This window comes from Pseudochaenichthys georgianus, chromosome 16 (genome assembly GCF_902827115.2).
Source record: "Pseudochaenichthys georgianus chromosome 16, fPseGeo1.2, whole genome shotgun sequence".
Classification (NCBI taxonomy): domain Eukaryota; kingdom Metazoa; phylum Chordata; class Actinopteri; order Perciformes; family Channichthyidae; genus Pseudochaenichthys; species Pseudochaenichthys georgianus.
In genome coordinates, this window is record NC_047518.2 from 39,304,330 (window position 1) to 39,323,152 (window position 18,823).

General features: G+C 41.6%; 3 protein-coding genes across 7 annotated transcripts; 1 reads left to right on the forward strand and 2 right to left on the reverse strand.

Moving 5' to 3' along the window:
- Positions 1-174: 174 nt before the first annotated feature.
- On the reverse strand, positions 175-5,363 carry LOC117461226 (C-X-C chemokine receptor type 3-like). Of its 3 annotated transcripts, none has more exons than XM_034103018.2 (4): positions 5,347-5,363; positions 4,731-4,885; positions 3,715-4,081; positions 175-1,889 (listed from the first exon to the last, which is right to left on the reverse strand). In XM_034103018.2, the coding sequence occupies exons 3-4, from the start codon at positions 4,063-4,065 to the stop codon at positions 1,098-1,100; spliced, it is 1,143 nt and encodes a 380-aa protein (XP_033958909.1). In that variant the 5' UTR covers positions 4,066-4,081; positions 4,731-4,885; positions 5,347-5,363; the 3' UTR covers positions 175-1,097. The 3 variants fall into 3 exon arrangements, with proteins under 3 accessions (XP_033958909.1, XP_033958908.1, XP_033958907.1); XM_034103017.1 differs by lacking the exon at positions 5,347-5,363 and adding an exon at positions 5,180-5,235; XM_034103016.2 differs by lacking the exon at positions 5,347-5,363 and having other exon boundaries at positions 4,731-5,242.
- A 1,217-nt stretch (positions 5,364-6,580) lies between these two features.
- Positions 6,581-9,210, reverse strand: cxcr3.2 (chemokine (C-X-C motif) receptor 3, tandem duplicate 2). The gene is made up of 2 exons (XM_034102403.2): positions 8,843-9,210; positions 6,581-8,242 (listed from the first exon to the last, which is right to left on the reverse strand). Exons 1-2 carry the CDS (start codon positions 8,876-8,878, stop codon positions 7,160-7,162), a joined length of 1,119 nt encoding a protein of 372 aa, XP_033958294.1. The 5' UTR covers positions 8,879-9,210; the 3' UTR covers positions 6,581-7,159.
- A 3,122-nt stretch (positions 9,211-12,332) lies between these two features.
- On the forward strand, positions 12,333-18,726 carry cnfn (cornifelin). Of its 3 annotated transcripts, XM_034103328.1 has the most exons (5): positions 12,333-12,554; positions 13,470-13,605; positions 13,903-14,042; positions 14,135-14,271; positions 18,119-18,726. In XM_034103328.1, exons 3-5 carry the CDS (start codon positions 13,919-13,921, stop codon positions 18,206-18,208), a joined length of 351 nt encoding a protein of 116 aa, XP_033959219.1. In that variant the 5' UTR covers positions 12,333-12,554; positions 13,470-13,605; positions 13,903-13,918; the 3' UTR covers positions 18,209-18,726. The 3 variants fall into 3 exon arrangements, with proteins under 3 accessions (XP_033959219.1, XP_071062272.1, XP_071062271.1); XM_071206171.1 differs by lacking the exon at positions 12,333-12,554 and having other exon boundaries at positions 13,377-13,605; positions 13,917-14,042; XM_071206170.1 differs by lacking the exons at positions 12,333-12,554; positions 13,470-13,605 and having other exon boundaries at positions 13,830-14,042.
- The last annotated feature ends 97 nt before the right edge of the window (positions 18,727-18,823 follow it).

Sequence of the window (18,823 nt, forward strand, 5' to 3'; positions counted from 1 at the left end):
GCTAAAATGGTATGTGTTGCTGCTGTCGCTGTCAACCAGTATTTCTCAGATTTGACCAAATTGTTTCCCACGAGCTCTTGATAAACCTTAACCCCGTAAACAGAAAAGGGAACTAAAGGAGGGCTGAGAGAAGGAAACCGTTTTTTTCTCCTGGGGTGAAATGATTGTACGAGGTTGTGAAAGTAATATACTTTATTTCAGGTCACATTTGACATTTCTTTCTTGCTTCAGGAATCAGGAGTGTCTGGCAGGCCTGCACAGCATGGAGGTGAAAGCACACGTTTAGCACAACATGCACTGTGAGATGTAATCTTCTTTCACCACTTATACTATTTTCTTTCCAGGCATGTGCCCTTTGACATAAAGCATTCCAATGTGCTCTGTCCACCAGACACACAGACATGTATTCAGATGAGAATAAACAGCGAGAGCTATGTGGAGGCGTCGCACCAACAGAGAGCTTTGTTTCCTCTCTGCCTCACTGTCACCTGACACATGACGTCACCACCTGTTTGTATCATTCAGAGTCCACACACCCATGTTGCAACAATGCAGACACAAAATAAATAAGGCTTTGGGGTTTTCCAAAGGGAAATTCCTTCACTTTGTGGTGTGGAAACATACACTGAGTCGTGGAATCCACAGTCTTATCTGCCAATATATAACAAGATAACATGAAAAGTGTTTGTGTTATCGAGCAATGAAGTTATAAACTCTGTCGCTTACAATAACACTGACAAGGATAATACTATATTGTTTTACGAGAGCTTAAACACCCAGCAATTAGTTTTATGATGATTGTGAAGAGCTGAAAAATATAAATGGACACTTTTTCTTACTAATATCTAAAACAATAAAAGCAGCTTGCTTTCAATGATTACAATAAAAACACTAATAATAATGCATAATGAAAACACAGATATTTACAGTTAAATTAAAAACTCATGATTCTGGGTGACAAGCTTAAATTGTGCAACAGTGATTACAAAATGTGACTCGGAAAACTTCCCATTAAAGTGCAATGTGAAAGAATCATATATCCGTCCTCCATCCCTTGAACCCATGACACTAAATCCCCCTCAGGGGTGGAGCGATATTCAAGTCACCTCTGAATCACAGGGGGCATTTTGTCCATCCTTCAGCAGTGAGTGGACTGCACCTGCTGATCTACAGTCATCCGTTTCAGTCATCTGTTTCAGCTCTTGCCCCTCGTGGTTCTGCTCAGGCGGAGGCGGGGCCTCCTCGCCCACACCCAGCTCCCAGAGCGAGCCCTTAGAGTTGACTGTAGCACACGTCAACATGGCCAGCGTCCGTTCCCTGAAGTTTCCACACAGGCAGAAGTAGAGCAGAGGTCTGAGGCAGGCGTGCAGGCAGCCCACAGCAGATGTGAACATCAGAGCTGTAATCTGGGAACCGCCATCACGTGCCTTAGAGCTTCTTCTGATTGTGTCTACTAAGAGTATGATGTGGTACGGCATCCAGCAGAGGAAGAAGACCACCACTAGGGGCAGGAGGAGTCTGCCGGCCCTCTTCTTTTGAGGACCCTCAGAGCCTCGTTCTAGCCGCAGCAGGATGAAGGAGCTGCAGATGGTCAGGGCGAGTGCAGGCAGCAGGAAGCCCAGCGTGAGGTGGAGAAGGCGGGACACCAGCTGTGAGGTAGATAGGGACTGAGAGTAGCTGTTACACAGACTTTTCCCCGTGTCATTATTCACAGACAGGAAGACACAGTCAGGGATGGAGAGGATCACGGAGAGGAGCCACACCGACAGGCAGCAGAAGTGAGCGAAACTGGGATTCTTCTGGGAGAACCTCTGGGTGCTGTGGACGATGGACAGGTAGCAATCCAGACTGATGCAGAGCAGCAGGAACATCCCACAGTAGAAGTTGATCTGCGGAAAAAACAAACCATGAGCGAAGATCTAGTGACGTTGGCACACCACAAAGCGCCTTGGACTATCCTTCGTGCCATCAGGCTCCACAATATATAAAGTACTTGTCATGTACCTACTCTGACTCACACTTCTAAATGTACATGTGTTCTGTTTTGTTTTTGTAACCAGGTTTTACTTATTTTAAACTCATCTTGTTCTGTTGAGCACTTTGGGCTGCATCCTTGCTACAAATAAAGTTATTCTTCTTCTTCTATATTTAACACATCCATATTAGTGGTGCACGATAATTATCGGCCCAATAATAGGAATTATGACGTCATCCCGATAAACCCGATAACAGTATTAATAGCCCCGATAATATACAATATATTTCTTGGGTAAAAAAAAAGAAAAAAGTACTGCGGTGTGGGTGGATTGGGATGAGGAGCGCTTGTTTTTCACTCGGCTCCTCCCGTTTTGCCAGTACTGTGGTGTTAGTGGTTTAGGAAGAGGGGAGTTCTTCACAAATCCAGCGCTCCCTAACTCATGCCTGGCTGTGACCTGAATGGTGTGCGGCCGTGAAGCCAGGACAGTAAACAAACATGTCGTCGGTAGTATGGGACTATTTCAAAGTTTCAGAGTTAGATAGTTCGCTTGCTATTTGTATTAACAAATGCAATGCAGAAGTTCCACGAGGAGGGAAGAAGGCAACGAGCGATAATACTTCCAACCTGATCAGTCGCCTGAAACATCGCCATCGCTACGATGGTGTGTTCAAAGCGTACGAAGACGCCTGCGCCGCTAAACTAGCGGCGAATCCAAAGCCAGCTGCAAAGGCACCGGGGCTTTTACCTATCGACGAGGCTTTTGAAAAAGGCAAGAACTTTATTTGGGAAAATAAATATGGTCACTTTGAAGAGTCAGAACTGTTCTTGGCTTTGTTTTGTTCATAGTGGTAATGCTCTTGTCATTTGGTCACTACTAGTCTTTTTTTTACCACCAGGTGTGCAAAAACTACAGGTCCATTTAATATATATATATATATATTATTATCGGTTATCGGTATCGGTCTTGAGAAGCAGGAAGTTATTGGTATCGGTTTCAAAAAACCAATATCGTGCATCCCTAATAATCATCCATATCTGTATATATGTTAAGACCTTTAATTGTAATTTTACAGTCACTTAGATTTATTTTAAGTTTCTTCTATGTATTTTTTTGTAATTATTATTTGATTATCTTTGTGTGAATACATATTTGTTGCCGTTGCTGCCAAGACATATCTAGGGATCAATAAAGTTTGATCTTATCTTCTTGAAACAACTCTAGCTGTCTCGATCACTCACTACTCCCTTCCTCTCGACTCTTCCCAGAAACCCTGAGCTTCCTGGCTGTCCGCAGGAAGTGAACCTCGCTCTATACAAGTCTCAAGTACAATAACCTCATTCTGCCAAGAATCCCTCACTGAGAATTAAATTAATGGCCTTCAGCCTAAACACCCCACTTTCTCACAGCTTCACTGAAAACATCCAGCTTTCACTTTCCAGTCTCTGTCTGTTCTTCTAGTACATACTGTTTATAATCCACATATGTGTTTGTATGTTATTAAGAACACAGGATGTCATTCAACTGTACAGTTTTTCATTTTAGATAGATTCATCTCATTCATTCTTACTTCTGAATTGTACTTGAACAACTTGCCATTTTAACGACTTTTTTTTACTTTATATAATACGTTGCATTGTTGAAGGAGCCTGCGACTAGCTGAAGCTGCTGTGCATAGATGACAATAAAGACTTTGAAACCTAAAACTTTACATTTCAACATAGTATTTGGTACTCACATTAAATACAGCTCCACTGATCTTGCAAAGAGAGCCCCCACAGCACCACCCAGACATCTGAGCAGCCTCTGCGGCCCAGAGGGGCAGCGAGACCAGCAGCAGGAGGTCGGACACACTCAGGTGGAGGATGAAGGTGTCTGAAATACTCCAGGATCGCCTCTTCTGAACCAGAACAGTCAGTAGGAGTGCATTCCCCAGCAGACCTACAACCAGCACCAGGGAGTAGATGATAGGGAGCAACACCGCTTTACTGACCCTCGCCTCAGTCTCCTCTTTGTACTCGTAGTCTTCATCGTAGTCATAGGTGCCGTTCTGGCCAAGGAATCCATCCACATCCACGTCCATGTTCATCTACTGTTGGATTGACCTACAGAGAGAGAAGTCCAAAATGCTCAAGTACTCCAGAGGATGGATGTCAGTGATACCAGCTTGTATACTCTTTCTGTTGCTTCTTTCCCTTTCTCTTCTCTCTGTGTTTTTGACAGTCGTGGCTGGGAAGTCCATCTGATGCTTTTTCAAATGTGCCCAAACTCACATGGTGTATGTCACCGGATGAGGCAATAGTGGAGTGTAGGAAAGCCCAGTTCCCCTTGGATGACCAAGGGGAACTGGGCTTTCCTACACTCCACTATACACTCCACTATTCTCCAGGTTGTTTCAGTATGAACTGAAACAACCTGGAGCTACTATGTACAGTGGCTGTGAGCTTAAGGCAAGTGTTGCTGTTTATTCAGGTATGCAAACATCGAAACCAGTAGTGAGTGACGGTTGTTTCTAAGATAAGGCACATCAAACCCACACAAAACATGAATAACTTACAGGCCCCGAAGCAAAGATACGTTTCGAAACTAAGACTAAAAGAGAAACAGACGTCAATATGAATTCTGCAATATTGGCTCAAGCTGAAATGCTGCAACTTCTTAAGTAATAAAGGCAATCCGGTTAAATAAGTCCCCATATATCATAAGGAAACGATTATTGAAGTTGTGGGTTTGCACATAAGTAATGTTACTTACCATAAAAGGCTTCAGCTGACTCTCTACTTGCACGTATCTCTTCGCACCGGGGTCAAAATGTGCAAACGCAGTCTCCGTTTTTGGAGGGAGGAAGACTGATCAGATCTTGCAGCTGTCGAGCGCCAGCCAAGTCCGGCAGAAAAACGCACGAAATCCTGTTTCGAGTAAAAGCGCAAACATGGAATAAACACTAACAATGAAAGAAAATCCGCGCGTTAAAATGGGCTGAGGGTGAATGCACGAAAACAACAGCACCGGGGAAGCAGGGGACAGTAAAAGGCAGACGGTGAGAAAATGTGCGCTTCACCAGCTCGAGGTTTTTACAACATTGACGCACTAAGAGGATACTCTGTGACCTTACAGCCATTAACATGGACACAATGCAGGCTACAGCTTACGTTCACGGTAATACATTCCCCAGATGATTGTTTTTTTTAATCAAATGTCACCTTTTCTTGCATGTTGCAAATTGCAACATCAGACAATCCGCCAACTCACACGAAACACCAAGACGCTCGATGTCTTTTTTCAAAATAAAATATTGCATTAAAATTCACGGTAACATTCACAATCCAAAACCAAGATAAAGAGTTGAGGGAATACACAAAGCACTTACTTTTATAGTTAGAAAAGCAGGTATTGATACACTTGGATTATTCCCCATGGTGTTTGTGCAATTGTGGCAACCCGAGCTTTATTATGAAGGGCAAATTACCAAGACTTCGCGTTTCCGCTTTCTGTGGCTGATTTGACGAAACGAAACCGCTGTTGAACACAACGCAGTCAAACAATGAGGCGCACAGACAGGCGCTTTCCACCAGGTAGAGCTGTTGAATTTGTGTTTCTATTAAGAACATTAGATACAACTTGAAGCATGTTTCAACCTGCCTGTTAACCCCTGATATCATGATAGTTATGTTGGAATACAATCTGCATATATATGGATTTTTAAATCAATATTTGAGGGTTTGGTCATAGTTTTTTAATCTATCATCGAGATAGCTGAACAAATATGAACTGGCCCAAGTTCAAAGAAAAATAAATCAGAAGAAAGGATACATATAAAACCGGGCAAAGTGTTCATAGTCACAGGAATCAAAACAAGGAATCATATTAATGCAAAGTATTGCTGTGGGATATATGCTTAAGTACAATTTAGAGCTGCATAAACTTCACCTTAGTATGTACATGTTAACCAGTGTATCTACATTATAATTCTGCTGCACTACATGTATGAAACAGCTGCATTTATAAGTTACTTTTGAGATTACGATTGTACATGCAAAGTATAAGTATTTATCTATGGCCAAGAAAATATACTTAAACAATTAGGAATAAAAGTACACATTGCACAAAAACCCCAGCACAATCTTCATACTTGGGAAGCTGGAACTCTACCATTTATTTTTAGAAAACAAAAATACTAAAATCATTAAAAAAATCGCTGCCATTTAATATTCTTGATAAGTTTGTGTTTACAAATCTGAATATCTAAATTAACTAGTAACAAAATCTGAAAGATAAATGTAGTATGTAAAACGTACACCTTTTCCCTAAGAAATGTTGTGAAGTAGAAGTATGAAGTGAAACAGAAAGAACATTGTCAAGTAAAGTAGAAGTACCTGAACGGCATAGTACAGTACTTAAGTCAATGTACTTTCCACCACTGCATACAATGCACTGATAAAGATAAAGTAATGTGCCTCTGTGATGTAGTGGAGAAGTGGCAAGTTGCATAAAATTAAGATACTTAAGTAAAGTACTAATACCTGTAGGATTTGAAATGAATGACAATACTTGAACCAAGTTATTCGACCACTAAGATGTTGATGGATATATGAACACGACACTTTATGGATACCCCAAAATATTTATTATAAAAAGCATCTGAATACATTTCCTGTGTTGCAAAGTTTTAAGGAACCTAGCTAAGAGAACAGCTGCACAAGGATCATGAACAAATAAAAAACGGGAAATGAGAACTAAACCATTACAACAATTTTCACAGTTTTATAAGCTGAAACTTAATTGAGTTTACAAACTACATGAGTGTGGAATCTGATACGAAGCATCTACTGGCTGTAAGGATGAGAAACAAATCAAAAGCTTCCTCTTTACTGCTGACAGCGCACTTTGAGAGTCGGGAAGGAATTCAGATGTTTCACAAGATTTGACTCATGGACATGAAAATCCACACGTTCTCACAAAAACACTTGAAAGCAACATCAGCACGTTCGGAGGTGGCGTTCTCTGTCAGTGTTTGCTCCACACTTACTTAATGATTTTACTTGTAGGTTGGAAGCTGCAACAAAACACACAAAAAACACATATCAAAGCACCTGAAATGTATCACTTTCCCTCTGAGAACACTTTTAAAGTCTTAAGTAAGCAATTTTCTTCTACACATGTTCCTGTTCCTCTAACCAATATCACACCATGACAGAGAAGGAGGTGTTTTCACTTTCTGCAGAGCTGAATGACACTGTGGTTCTCCTGAGCCTCCTCTCCCTCCACCCCTCCATCCCCAGGAAGCCTCTCTGTCCCAGCAGCCCCTTGCACATCCTGGCCAGCTCCCTCCTGAACTTCACCCCAACGAAGCCGTACAGCAGAGGGTTCAGGGCGCAGTGCGACAGCCCCACGCTCTCAGTGATCACGATCCCCATGTCCAGCACGTGGCCAAAATGGCATCCTCCAACCACCAAGCCCAGCCGGTGCAGACTTTCTGCCAGCTGGAAGCAGTTGTACGGCGCCCAGCAGACCACAAACACAGACACCAAGGACACGATGAGGCTGAGGGACTTGCGTTTTTGGCGGCGAGTGGCGTTGCAGAGAGACCTGAAGATACGGATGTAGCAGTAGAGCATGATCAACAGTGGGAGACCGAAACCCAGCACCAGGCTGACCAGCTGCAGCCCCACGTGCCACTGGTTGGAGTTCTCAGTGAACCACACCTGGCACATCATCTTCTCACTTCCCCTAGTTCCCATATCCACTACCTGTTTGAAGTAGATGTCTATTCCACTCAGGCCCAGACACACCACCCAGATGAGGGCACACACAATCTGGGCATGGCAAGTGCTGCGTTTCCAGCCGGAGCTGACAGCGTGGACGATGGCCAGGTACCGGTCGAAGCTGATGCAGGCCAGGAAGAGGATGCCACTGTAGCGGTTCAGGGAGAAGAGGGCGCCGGAGATCTTGCAAGCGACCAGGCCGAACACCCACTGGTGAGCCCACTGCACTGCGAACAGCGGCAGGGTGAAGGCCAGCAGCAGGTCGGAGATGGCCAGGTGGAGCAGGAAGGTGTCGGTTAGAGAGAAGGCGCAGGCTCCGCCGCTCTGAGAGTTTCGGTAGCGGCGGATCACACACAGAACCAGAACGTTCCCAACCAGAGCCATGAGGAACACCAGGATGTAGACCACTGGAGAGTATCTCTGTCCAAAACTGTAGATGTCCTCCTGATAGCACGGGGAATAACCGGGCCAGGTGGAGTTTTCATCTTCATCAGAATATTCCTGTCGACAAGAGAGAGGAAGAGCTTTGTCAAATCCTTGTAACAGATCAATTATTCAATACAAGTTCAAACTTATTATGCTGCCACCAGTTGCTGTATTATTTGTATTTAAGTAAGGGCAGTATTTACACAAAAAGTCACGAGGTTTTCAAAATGGCAAATAAAAACAATTGATGCAGTGTTCGTATATTATTTGTTATACATAACATTTATGTACACAGCCTTTTTAGTCATACCTTCCCATTTTACAGTATACATGTTTCCTTCATTTGTACAGTTTGGATTTTATTCTTACATTCTGTTGAATCCTTTTCTATTATGTTCTTTCAATGTTTTGTTCTTGCATTCTTTTATTTAGTCTGTATGTTGCATTGTTGGAAGAGCCTGGGATGCAGTATGTTGACCTCCATCTGTATCTTTACCTGTATCTGTTGTGCACACACGTATTCAATCTTTCAGATACTGTACAACATGTGAGTCTCAACTGGAAATATATGTTGGATCTGCGCTTTATGATAAGTTAAAGCGGCTTATGTTATAGGAAATAAAGTGCTAACAAAGGCACGTTGTGTCTCCTGATGAGAAAATGGTTTCCACTCACCCAGTAATCCTCTGTGGTCGCAGACACTTCTCCCATATTTGTAGAAATGAAGCCAGCAGCCTGAAACCCTCCAACAGAGACACTGATAAACACAATGAGATAAGGGACGGTCAGAAGGAAGAAGAGGAAGAAGTCATTTCAGGAACTGAATCTTGGAACATTTAGATGCTGCATCGTAGTGATAGATGAGTGTGTCAAGGAAATTGTGATACTTTCAAAATGTGTCTGCAGCCATATAACGCTCCATCAGCGAGACGCTCAGTCATGACTGGTGTCAGCAATATGGAAAAACACTCTATTTTCTATCTCATACTTCATCTTCTGCACCCCTCATGCGATGTGATCGTTTACACGTCTTGCATAACAAAAGCGAACTCACTTGATGTGAATTCGAGACTCAAGACGTTTTTCTCTCAAAACAATCGCACACAAATGGAGAAGTGAAAGTGTTTGGTTGGCAGAAAACTCACTCTACACTTTTCAGGTTCTTTATGTTCAGCTTGCTTTGAGAAATTAAACATTGCAATACAATATTAACATAACTGGGTAAATATAATCTAACAGGTATTCCTTGATTGTCATGAATTCTACAAATGTATACAAATAGAAAAAACTGCACTTTTGCAAAGCTTAATGCTATTTTTATATAAGAAGCTGAATGAAAGAAGATAGTTCTTACCTACTCAGACGTTCTTAAGCAAATGCTTTAAAAACAGGGCATCCTGGTTACTACCAGGGTGTCAAACTCAAATGTGGGCCGAAATTAAATCCACCACATCCTGATTTGGCCCCCGGGCCTTGAGTTTGACACATGGGCTATATACGATAAGAAACACTGAACTACAACCGGAGTAATCTGTTCATCTGCGCAGGTAAAAATAACACACTCTTCGGGGGAAACACGTTGATACGATTGACTGCGCTGTAAAATGTTTTTATCATGCAGTTTAAATAATCTTGTGATTTGGCCCCTTCCTACGGATTTCTGATCGTCAATATCATCGAGTTAAAAACATCTACTGCAACTCTCTCTGTTTAAAAGTGTTTCGGTGAAGTTTTTAAAGAAGTGAATACTGAACATCAGTTAATGAGAGTTTTAGAAACCATTTGTTTTTGGCCACAAACAAACAAACAAACAAACAAACAAACAAGCACACAGACTGAGCTCAGGAGCACTTTAAAGCTGGTTGAAGGTAAAGGGCAGCCATGAGTCAGAAGCCCCTTTAGTCTTACTTCCACAAACTGAACCAGAGACAGACAGAATGGACAAATGAACAAAGCCCCCCGTCAGTATAATTTGATGATATCTTTTCAATAACATGTAAAATGTGAGAGGAACCGAACACTCTCGCGGTTACATCTGTCTGTTGGTGTTTCGCAACCTGGCTGATGATTCTGCTTTCTTTTATCCACTTGCTTGTGTGATGAACAGTGCAGGGCACACAACAGGAGCATATAAGGTTAAATACTGAATCTGTATGTAATGTGATCCGTGTGCATAATAACACACCGAAATGCCTAACTGTTTAAATCTGGGACACTGAAGGCCTCTGGTTGTATAAGGTCATGATGTGGCTTGAGGCCTGCATTGAGTTCCACTTTTGAAGACAGTGTGTACACATTTTCAGAGGTTACACTTTTAGCCTGATATATTGAAGTTAATCAATGCAATGAACAACAATGTAGTCCTTTCTTCATCTGCACACATCTAGACTCTTCTCTTGGCAAAGGACTGTTTTTTGTACATGTTATGAAAAGCTCACGTTGTCAGTGCTTGTGCTCCTACAGTTCCTTTGTGTATTTTGAGTGCCTACCAATCCACAAACAAACAAAAAGACAATCCTGTCCGTTTTTTTGTGGGGTGCCTCAGTCGGAAAATAAAAGATGTAACATGCCAGTCGGATTTGGCTTCCCTTCCTGTGTCAGCCCAATGTCTTTTCTTTGGCTTTTTCTGCTGCTAAAAGTTTTTACTTACTTTTTACTTTTTGTTCTGAGCACAACGACAAATAAAGATCTTTATATAAACCTAGTACAAACCTCAAAAGTAACTTGTTCCCCTTCCACAGCTCAACCCATGCAAACTACTAATCTTATATTCTAGATACAGATCCCCCAGATTTACATGTGTTAATATAACTTAAACTAGTAATACAACAACTACAACATGTCCAAGATAAACATCAAGCAGAACCTATCATTGTGTAACTATCCCCCAGTTAGTGCTCTCTGGTGGACACCCTGTGCAATGACTGTTAGCCTAGTTTGGATTTCTGTGCTGCAAGTTCTCGTTTCTTTTTAGGCAATAAAGAGCGTGTAACTTAATCAGGACTTTCAGTTACGTTCGTGGGATATTTACTTTCTCATCAGATGCCATAGTGAGGGTAGGGTGTTGATCACATTCATGTGTATTCATCTGTTATGTCTTGCCCTGGCAGCTGCTTCTATAATCTGAGCATAGTTTACAATAGTTCATATGTCCTATAACAACTACAGTGTGACTTAAGGCCACACCTCCATAACCTACTTCATGTGGGAACTTGAGCTGTTCAGTAATTAAAGGGTTAAAAAGGAAAGAAATCTTACAGTTCCTTAAAAAGAAAACAACCTTTGAGTAATGACTGTCTGTAGTTGCTTTTTTTGACATAGCAGATATCATATTACAAAACCAAAGGGTTAAATGTAGCTTCTATGCTTAAACCTTGTGATTTGTGTGCGTTGGCTTTACTTCTTTATGGTTCGGAGTCTAAACAAACTATAAGGAAAGACCAAGCAAATACATGTTTCGTTATGTTGTTATGCATTCAAAATATATCCTCTTTGTTTGTAAAGGGTGGGGACCTTTTCTTTCTGACCACAGAGAGCTGCAGAGCTGCTGTTCCAGTCATTTACAGACAGATAAATGCACATTATCCTCACTTATTTGGGTGAGTTATACTCCAAATAAGTCTATACACCTACTGTAACTAAACTGTAAAACTCAATCAAACCCAGATGTATTTAGGAGGGAAGTACTATATATTATGTTGTCTCCCCACTAATGACTGATTTACAGTGAGGGTATTTGTGATTTTCTGATTTGTGAAGTCAATGCATTTGAGGGTTGTTGTTTTTGGCCTATTTTGCAGTGGAATGAGAATAAAACGGGAGCGTGAGAGTGAAAACACATTAGACCTCTCTCCGCGGCATATTTTGATATTGAGTGTGCAATGCCAGCTTTGACCACACACAACTCCCAAAGCGCTGTTTTGCTCATTTGATCAACGTAAATAGTAGTTGGTGAAATCCAGAGCTATTTAATATGGCGCTGGTGAAATCATATCAGAAAAGGGGGAATAAGTGTCTCGTAGTATGTTTTAAATGGCACTATGATTTATGTTGTAGAGGAGTGTTTGCTTGCCTTGGTTTATAAAAGGGAAAGTTACTTCATTTTAGGGAAACAGAGGTGAGGCTTGTGAAACTACCATTTCTCAAAAGCTCATGGTGGCAACAACTGGCAAGGAATAAAGATACTGCTGTTAGAGTAAGATATATAAGTAATATGAATAATAACTACTACAGATAGTTATGGAATCTGGCGCTAGCTGTTTAGATAAATTACGTGTCTGAATTATGTTTACATTCATCAAAAAGTAACTTAGTACGGTATAAGTTCACATCGCAGAAGCTGCCATCCTGTAATGAAGTTATACTCTACAATTTAAATCTTTCACAGGTAAGACTTTTTTATTATGCTGTAAATTGTATAAATTGACCACATTATTCATGTTAGATGGTACATTGTGGGTAAGGATGATGGATCAGGGTATGAATAGAAAATAGGATTGTTCTCTCGGGAGGATGAGAGGCTAACTGCTGCGATATCGTTTTTATGAGAAGGCAGAACACGCCATAGCAAAAAGATGTTGCCAAATGCGAGGCCAATATGGAAGAAAATTACTACATTCAACAGGTACATTTTTTTCTCACAAAGTATCAATTGATAAAACAATATAAAGAAGTGTTTTGTGCCGTTAAAGAGGACAGTGTGTTTTTAGCGGATATATTCATAAATGTTTAACGGACCAGGAAACTGAAAGGATGAACAGTGACCAGCACAGGTGTATTGTTTTTTCAATTTAAGTTATGTTTTATTATTCTTTATAAACACTTTTCTTCCATTTTGCTTTTGTCTTAGGAAGTTGTAACTCCATACAGACTGAATTATTATTCTGAAATGAATTTAAATTGGATACTTATACAAACAGTTAAAATAGGGGATGTATAACAGTGATAGCCTTTTGTGTAGCTCTATAGACCCACATGCAATACAAAGTTAGACATGTAGCAGAGCTAAAAGATGAATTGAAGCACAGGAGTACACACACTTCTTTTAAGGCCGGTGTTTGAGCTCGTTTTTATTATTTTCCCATCCACACTTCAGCCCACAGTGTGTACACACACCACACCTGCACTAAAAGGTACACATATGCTTGATATGCCTTCTTTGTTCTTCAATGACTGCACGCTGATAAAGACCACGTCATGGTCGTGGCTCCCTTTTGAAAGGTGAAACACCCCAATGTCAAACACTGTTGTGAAAACAAGGTGTGCAGCGGCCAAATGCTCATTGTTTGCCCTTTTATATCAGCACTGAAACTGGGCTCCGGTGCAAGCGTGATGTCACACTGGGTATAAGAGACGCAGGCAGGCGTCTGCCGTCCTGTTACTGGATGTATCCCGTGAGCCACTGTGAGACCACCTTTACAGGAGCAACCTACCAGGAGGTGAGCTGAGATCTGAAGCTGTGTTCCTCAAAACACAAGGGTTTCCATTCCTGCTACATGGAAGAGTCAGCAGGATTTGTATTCAAATGAATTTCAGTAACTTATTCTGCTGAGTAAATTCCTCCTTCTTTGGCAATGTTAGTGAGATGGGCTTCAATTGTCTCTGCTTGGAATGAAGACGCTTTGATGGCACAGGACTGGACATGGAGCAATATATTTGATATGGCTACAACATTTGTTTTGTTTTGTTATGATACTGTATTCTAGAACAATACAATCTGTTTTTACATCTAATAGTTCTCCACTTACAGCAATGGCGTTCCAGTCCAATGTGATCAGCTCGCAGCCTCAGGTCACCGTCACTCAGTACACGGTGACGTCCGGGTCCGTAGACTGGCGTTCAAACGTGTGCGACTGCGGTGAAGACTGTGGCATCTGTAAGTGTCTACCTGTGTGTGTGTAGAAGCAAGAAGAAATTACCAACACTATAACATAAATAGCAAATTGATGACACGTCTCTCACCTCCAGGTCTGTGTGCCACGTTCTTACCGTGTATCCTGGGCTGCCAGGTGGCTCAGGACCACGGGGAGAGCTGCTGCCTGCCCTTCCTCCCAGGGGCCATGATCGCTCTGAGGACCAGCATGCGAGACAAATACCATATCGAGGTAAGAGCGTTCAGTTTTGTCTGAGCACACATTAAAGGTCACCTATTATGCAAAATCCACTTTCATGTCTCTTCTACATCAACATGTGTCCCCTCTTCTTCATGTCTCTTCTACATCAACATGTGTCCCCTCTTCTTCATGTCTCTTCTTCATCAACATGTGTCCCCTTTTCTTCATGTCTCTTCTACATCAACATGTGTCCCCTCTTCTTCATGTCTCTTCTTCATCAACATGTGTCCCCTTTTCTTCATGTCTCTTCTACATCAACATGTGTCCCCTCTTCTTCATGTCTCTTCTACATCAACATGTGTCCCCTCTTCTTCATGTCTCTTCTACATCAACATGTGTCCCCTCTTCTTCATGTCTCTTCTACATCAACATGTGTCCCCTCTTCTTCATGTCTCTTCTACATCAACATGTGTCCCCTCTTCTTCATGTCTCTTCTACATCAACATGTGTCCCCTCTTCTTCATGTCTCTTCTACATCAACATGTGTCCCCTCTTCTTCATGTCTCTTCTTCATCAACATGTGTCCCCTTTTCTTCATGTCTCTTCTACATCAACATGTGTCCCCTCTTCTCCATGTCTCTTCTACATCAACATGTGTCCCCTCTTCTTCATGTCTCTTCTACATCAACATGTGTCCCCTCTTCTTCATGTCTCTTCTACATCAACATGTGTCCCCTCTTCTTCATGTCTCTTCTACATCAACATGTGTCTCCTTTTCTTCATGTCTCTTCTACATCAACATGTGTCCCCTCTTCTCCATGTCTCTTCTACATCAACATGTGTCCCCTCTTCTTTATGTCTCTTCTACATCAACATGTGTCCCCTCTTCTTCATGTCTCTTCTACATCAACATGTGTCCCCTCTTCTTCATGTCTCTTCTACATCAACATGTGTCCCCTCTTCTTCATGTCTCTTCTACATCAACATGTGTCCCCTCTTCTCCATGTCTCTTCTTCATCAACATGTGTCCCCTCTTCTCCATGTCTCTTCTTCATCAACATGTGTCCCCTCTTCTTCATGTCTCTTCTTCATCAACATGTGTCCCCTCTTCTCCATGTCTCTTCTACATCAACATGTGTCCCCTCTTCTTCATGTCTCTTCTTCATCAACATGTGTCCCCTCTTCTTCATGTCTCTTCTACATCAACATGTGTCCCCTCTTCTTCATGTCTCTTCTACATCAACATGTGTCCCCTCTTCTTCATGTCTCTTCTTCATCAACATGTGTCCCCTCTTCTTCATGTCTCTTCTACATCAACATGTGTCCCCTCTTCTTCATGTCTCTTCTACATCAACATGTGTCCCCTCTTCTTCATGTCTCTTCTACATCAACATGTGTCCCCTCTTCTTCATGTCTCTTCTACATCAACATGTGTCCCCTCTTCTTCATGTCTCTTCTACATCAACATGTGTCCCCTCTTCTTCATGTCTCTTCTACATCAACATGTGTCCCCTCTTCTCCATGTCTCTTCTACATCAACATGTGTCCCCTCTTCTTCATGTCTCTTCTACATCAACATGTGTCCCCTCTTCTTCATGTCTCTTCTACATCAACATGTGTCCCCTCTTCTTCATGTCTCTTCTACATCAACATGTGTCCCCTCTTCTTCATGTCTCTTCTACATCAACATGTGTCCCCTCTTCTTCATGTCTCTTCTACATCAACATGTGTCCCCTCTTCTTCATGTCTCTTCTACATCAACATGTGTCCCCTCTTCTTCATGTCTCTTCTACATCAACATGTGTCCCCTCTTCTTCATGTCTCTTCTACATCAACATGTGTCCCCTCTTCTTCATGTCTCTTCTACATCAACATGTGTCCCCTCTTCTTCATGTCTCTTCTACATCAACATGTGTCCCCTCTTCTTCATGTCTCTTCTACATCAACATGTGTCCCCTCTTCTTCATGTCTCTTCTACATCAACATGTGTCCCCTCTTCTTCATGTCTCTTCTACATCAACATGTGTCCCCTCTTCTTCATGTCTCTTCTACATCAACATGTGTCCCCTCTTCTTCATGTCTCTTCTACATCAACATGTGTCCCCTCTTCTTCATGTCTCTTCTACATCAACATGTGTCCCCTCTTCTTCATGTCTCTTCTACATCAACATGTGTCCCCTCTTCTTCATGTCTCTTCTACATCAACATGTGTCCCCTCTTCTTCATGTCTCTTCTACATCAACATGTGTCCCCTCTTCTTCATGTCTCTTCTACATCAACATGTGTCCCCTCTTCTTCATGTCTCTTCTACATCAACATGTGTCCCCTCTTCTTCATGTCTCTTCTACATCAACATGTGTCCCCTCTTCTTCATGTCTCTTCTACATCAACATGTGTCCCCTCTTCTTCATGTCTCTTCTACATCAACATGTGTCCCCTCTTCTTCATGTCTCTTCTACATCAACATGTGTCCCCTCTTCTTCATGTCTCTTCTACATCAACATGTGTCCCCTCTTCTTCATGTCTCTTCTACATCAACATGTGTCCCCTCTTCTTCATGTCTCTTCTACATCAACATGTGTCCCCTCTTCTTCATGTCTCTTCTACATCAACATGTGTCCCCTCTTCTTCATGTCTCTTCTACATCAACATGTGTCCCCTCTTCTTCATGTCTCTTCTACATCAACATGTGTCCCCTCTTCTTCATGTCTCTTCTACATCAACATGTGTCCCCTCTTCTTCATGTCTCTTCTACATCAACATGTGTCCCCTCTTCTTCATGTCTCTTCTACATCAACATGTGTCCCCTCTTCTTCATGTCTCTTCTACATCAACATGTGTCCCCTCTTCTTCATGTCTCTTCTACATCAACATGTGTCCCCTCTTCTTCATGTCTCTTCTACATCAACATGTGTCCCCTCTTCTTCATGTCTCTTCTACATCAACATGTGTCCCCTCTTCTTCATGTCTCTTCTACATCAACATGTGTCCCCTCTTCTTCATGTCTCTTCTACATCAACATGTGTCCCCTCTTCTTCATGTCTCTTCTACATCAACATGTGTCCCCTCTTCTTCATGTCTCTTCTACATCAACATGTGTCCCCTCTTCTTCATGTCTCTTCTACATCAACATGTGTCCCCTCTTCTTCATGTCTCTTCTACATCAACATGTGTCCCCTCTTCTTCATGTCTCTTCTACATCAACATGTGTCCCCTCTTCTTCATGTCTCTTCTACATCAACATGTGTCCCCTCTTCTTCATGTCTCTTCTACATCAACATGTGTCCCCTCTGTGGAAAGAGACTCTGAAAGTTTCAGGAACAAAGATTTTCTCTCTTTTTGATCCATTTCTATAAAAACCTGTCTGAAAATGAGCTGATCAGATTTTGGCCACTTTATGATGTCATAACGTTTTTTGTCTTGTGTAACCATTAGCCAATCAGCAACCAAGGTAACCCCCCCCCCCCCCTTATCACCTGAATCTCCTCTAGAGCACCATTGAGTTCTTTGTAACCAAATCTCTCTCAGAGGGGCGTGGGGAGGGGCTCCTTATTTTCATCTAAAGTAACAGACAGAGAATCAGCACTTTGGAAACAGGGCTGAAACAGAGGGGATTATGGGTAATGCTGCAAGGATCTGTTTGGTGTTTGGAGCCAAACACTTCAGAGACATGTTTTGTACATATCTGAGAGCTGTAATATATTGAGGAATAACAGTATGGTAGAGGACCTTTAAGCCTAAAAAACAACAGTACAGCTGATTTTGTACTGCAGAGATTATGCTGTAACTGTGAAATCTGGTCAGTTGAAAAGATATCGTTGACCTGAATCAATCTTTTGTTTTTTAATGAGAACATTTATGTTTGTCTGAAGTTTACTGTCCTTTTGTTTCTTCCCAGGGCTCAGTGTGTGACGACTGGTTAATCATGGGCTGCCTGCCGCTGTGTGGACTGTGTCAGATGGCTCGAGAGCAGAAGAGGAGAGGATAGATATATTTTTTACATTAAACCTTGTTTTTTTTATTGCAAAGAAGTGGAATATATGGAAAATGACATTGGTTTGGACAAAATGTCAAATAAATCAACTTTTAAACGTATTGACATGACCTTAAGAAAGTGCGACATTTCCTAAATACCTAGAAAAAGGTTTAAAAGTTCAGAATAATTGCCTAATAAGAGTGAATTGTTGTCTTGTTACTTCCTTATTCTTTAATATCAATTGAATATATATGAAAATCAGAAACATGGGCGCTGATTCAAAGACATGGACCAGGCTAAATAAATCACATGGATGAAAGAAATAAGAAAAGATAACTCATTAGTCATCAGGCCTCCCCAGGCCTTTTGCACTGAACACTGAAATATAATGACATACCATAGTGACTTTTCTTCATGCACTCACCAGGGAATACACTGCCAAGGAAATAAAGAACAATGACTTTTCCTTTACTGTAAATTAGCAAGTTTACATTTGTGAATTTACACACATTATTTATTTTGGAATTAAATGATACTTGAAATAATCTAAATACTGCTTTTCTTTCATACAATGTTCAATATTGTGTTATTCTAATATGATAAGTAGTTTTATATGCATGTGTACAT

Bases quoted from the DNA above. Each gene is read 5' to 3' on its own strand.
- LOC117461226 (XM_034103018.2), bottom strand. From the start codon at position 4,065: ATGAACATGGACGTGGATGTGGATGGATTCCTTGGCCAGAACGGCACC. The intron at 1,890-3,714 runs GTGAGTACCAAA...TTTTTTCCGCAG, and splicing joins TCAGTGGAGCTGTATTTAAT to ATCAACTTCTACTGTGGGAT.
- cxcr3.2 (XM_034102403.2), bottom strand. From the start codon at position 8,878: ATGGGAGAAGTGTCTGCGACCACAGAGGATTACTGG. The intron at 8,243-8,842 runs GTGAGTGGAAAC...TCTTGTCGACAG, and splicing joins CGACCACAGAGGATTACTGG to GAATATTCTGATGAAGATGA.
- cnfn (XM_071206170.1), top strand. From the start codon at position 13,856: ATGATACTGTATTCTAGAACAATACAATCTGTTTTTACATCTAATAGT. The intron at 14,043-14,134 runs GTAAGTGTCTAC...TCTCACCTCCAG, and splicing joins CGGTGAAGACTGTGGCATCT to GTCTGTGTGCCACGTTCTTA. The intron at 14,272-18,118 runs GTAAGAGCGTTC...GTTTCTTCCCAG, and splicing joins GAGACAAATACCATATCGAG to GGCTCAGTGTGTGACGACTG.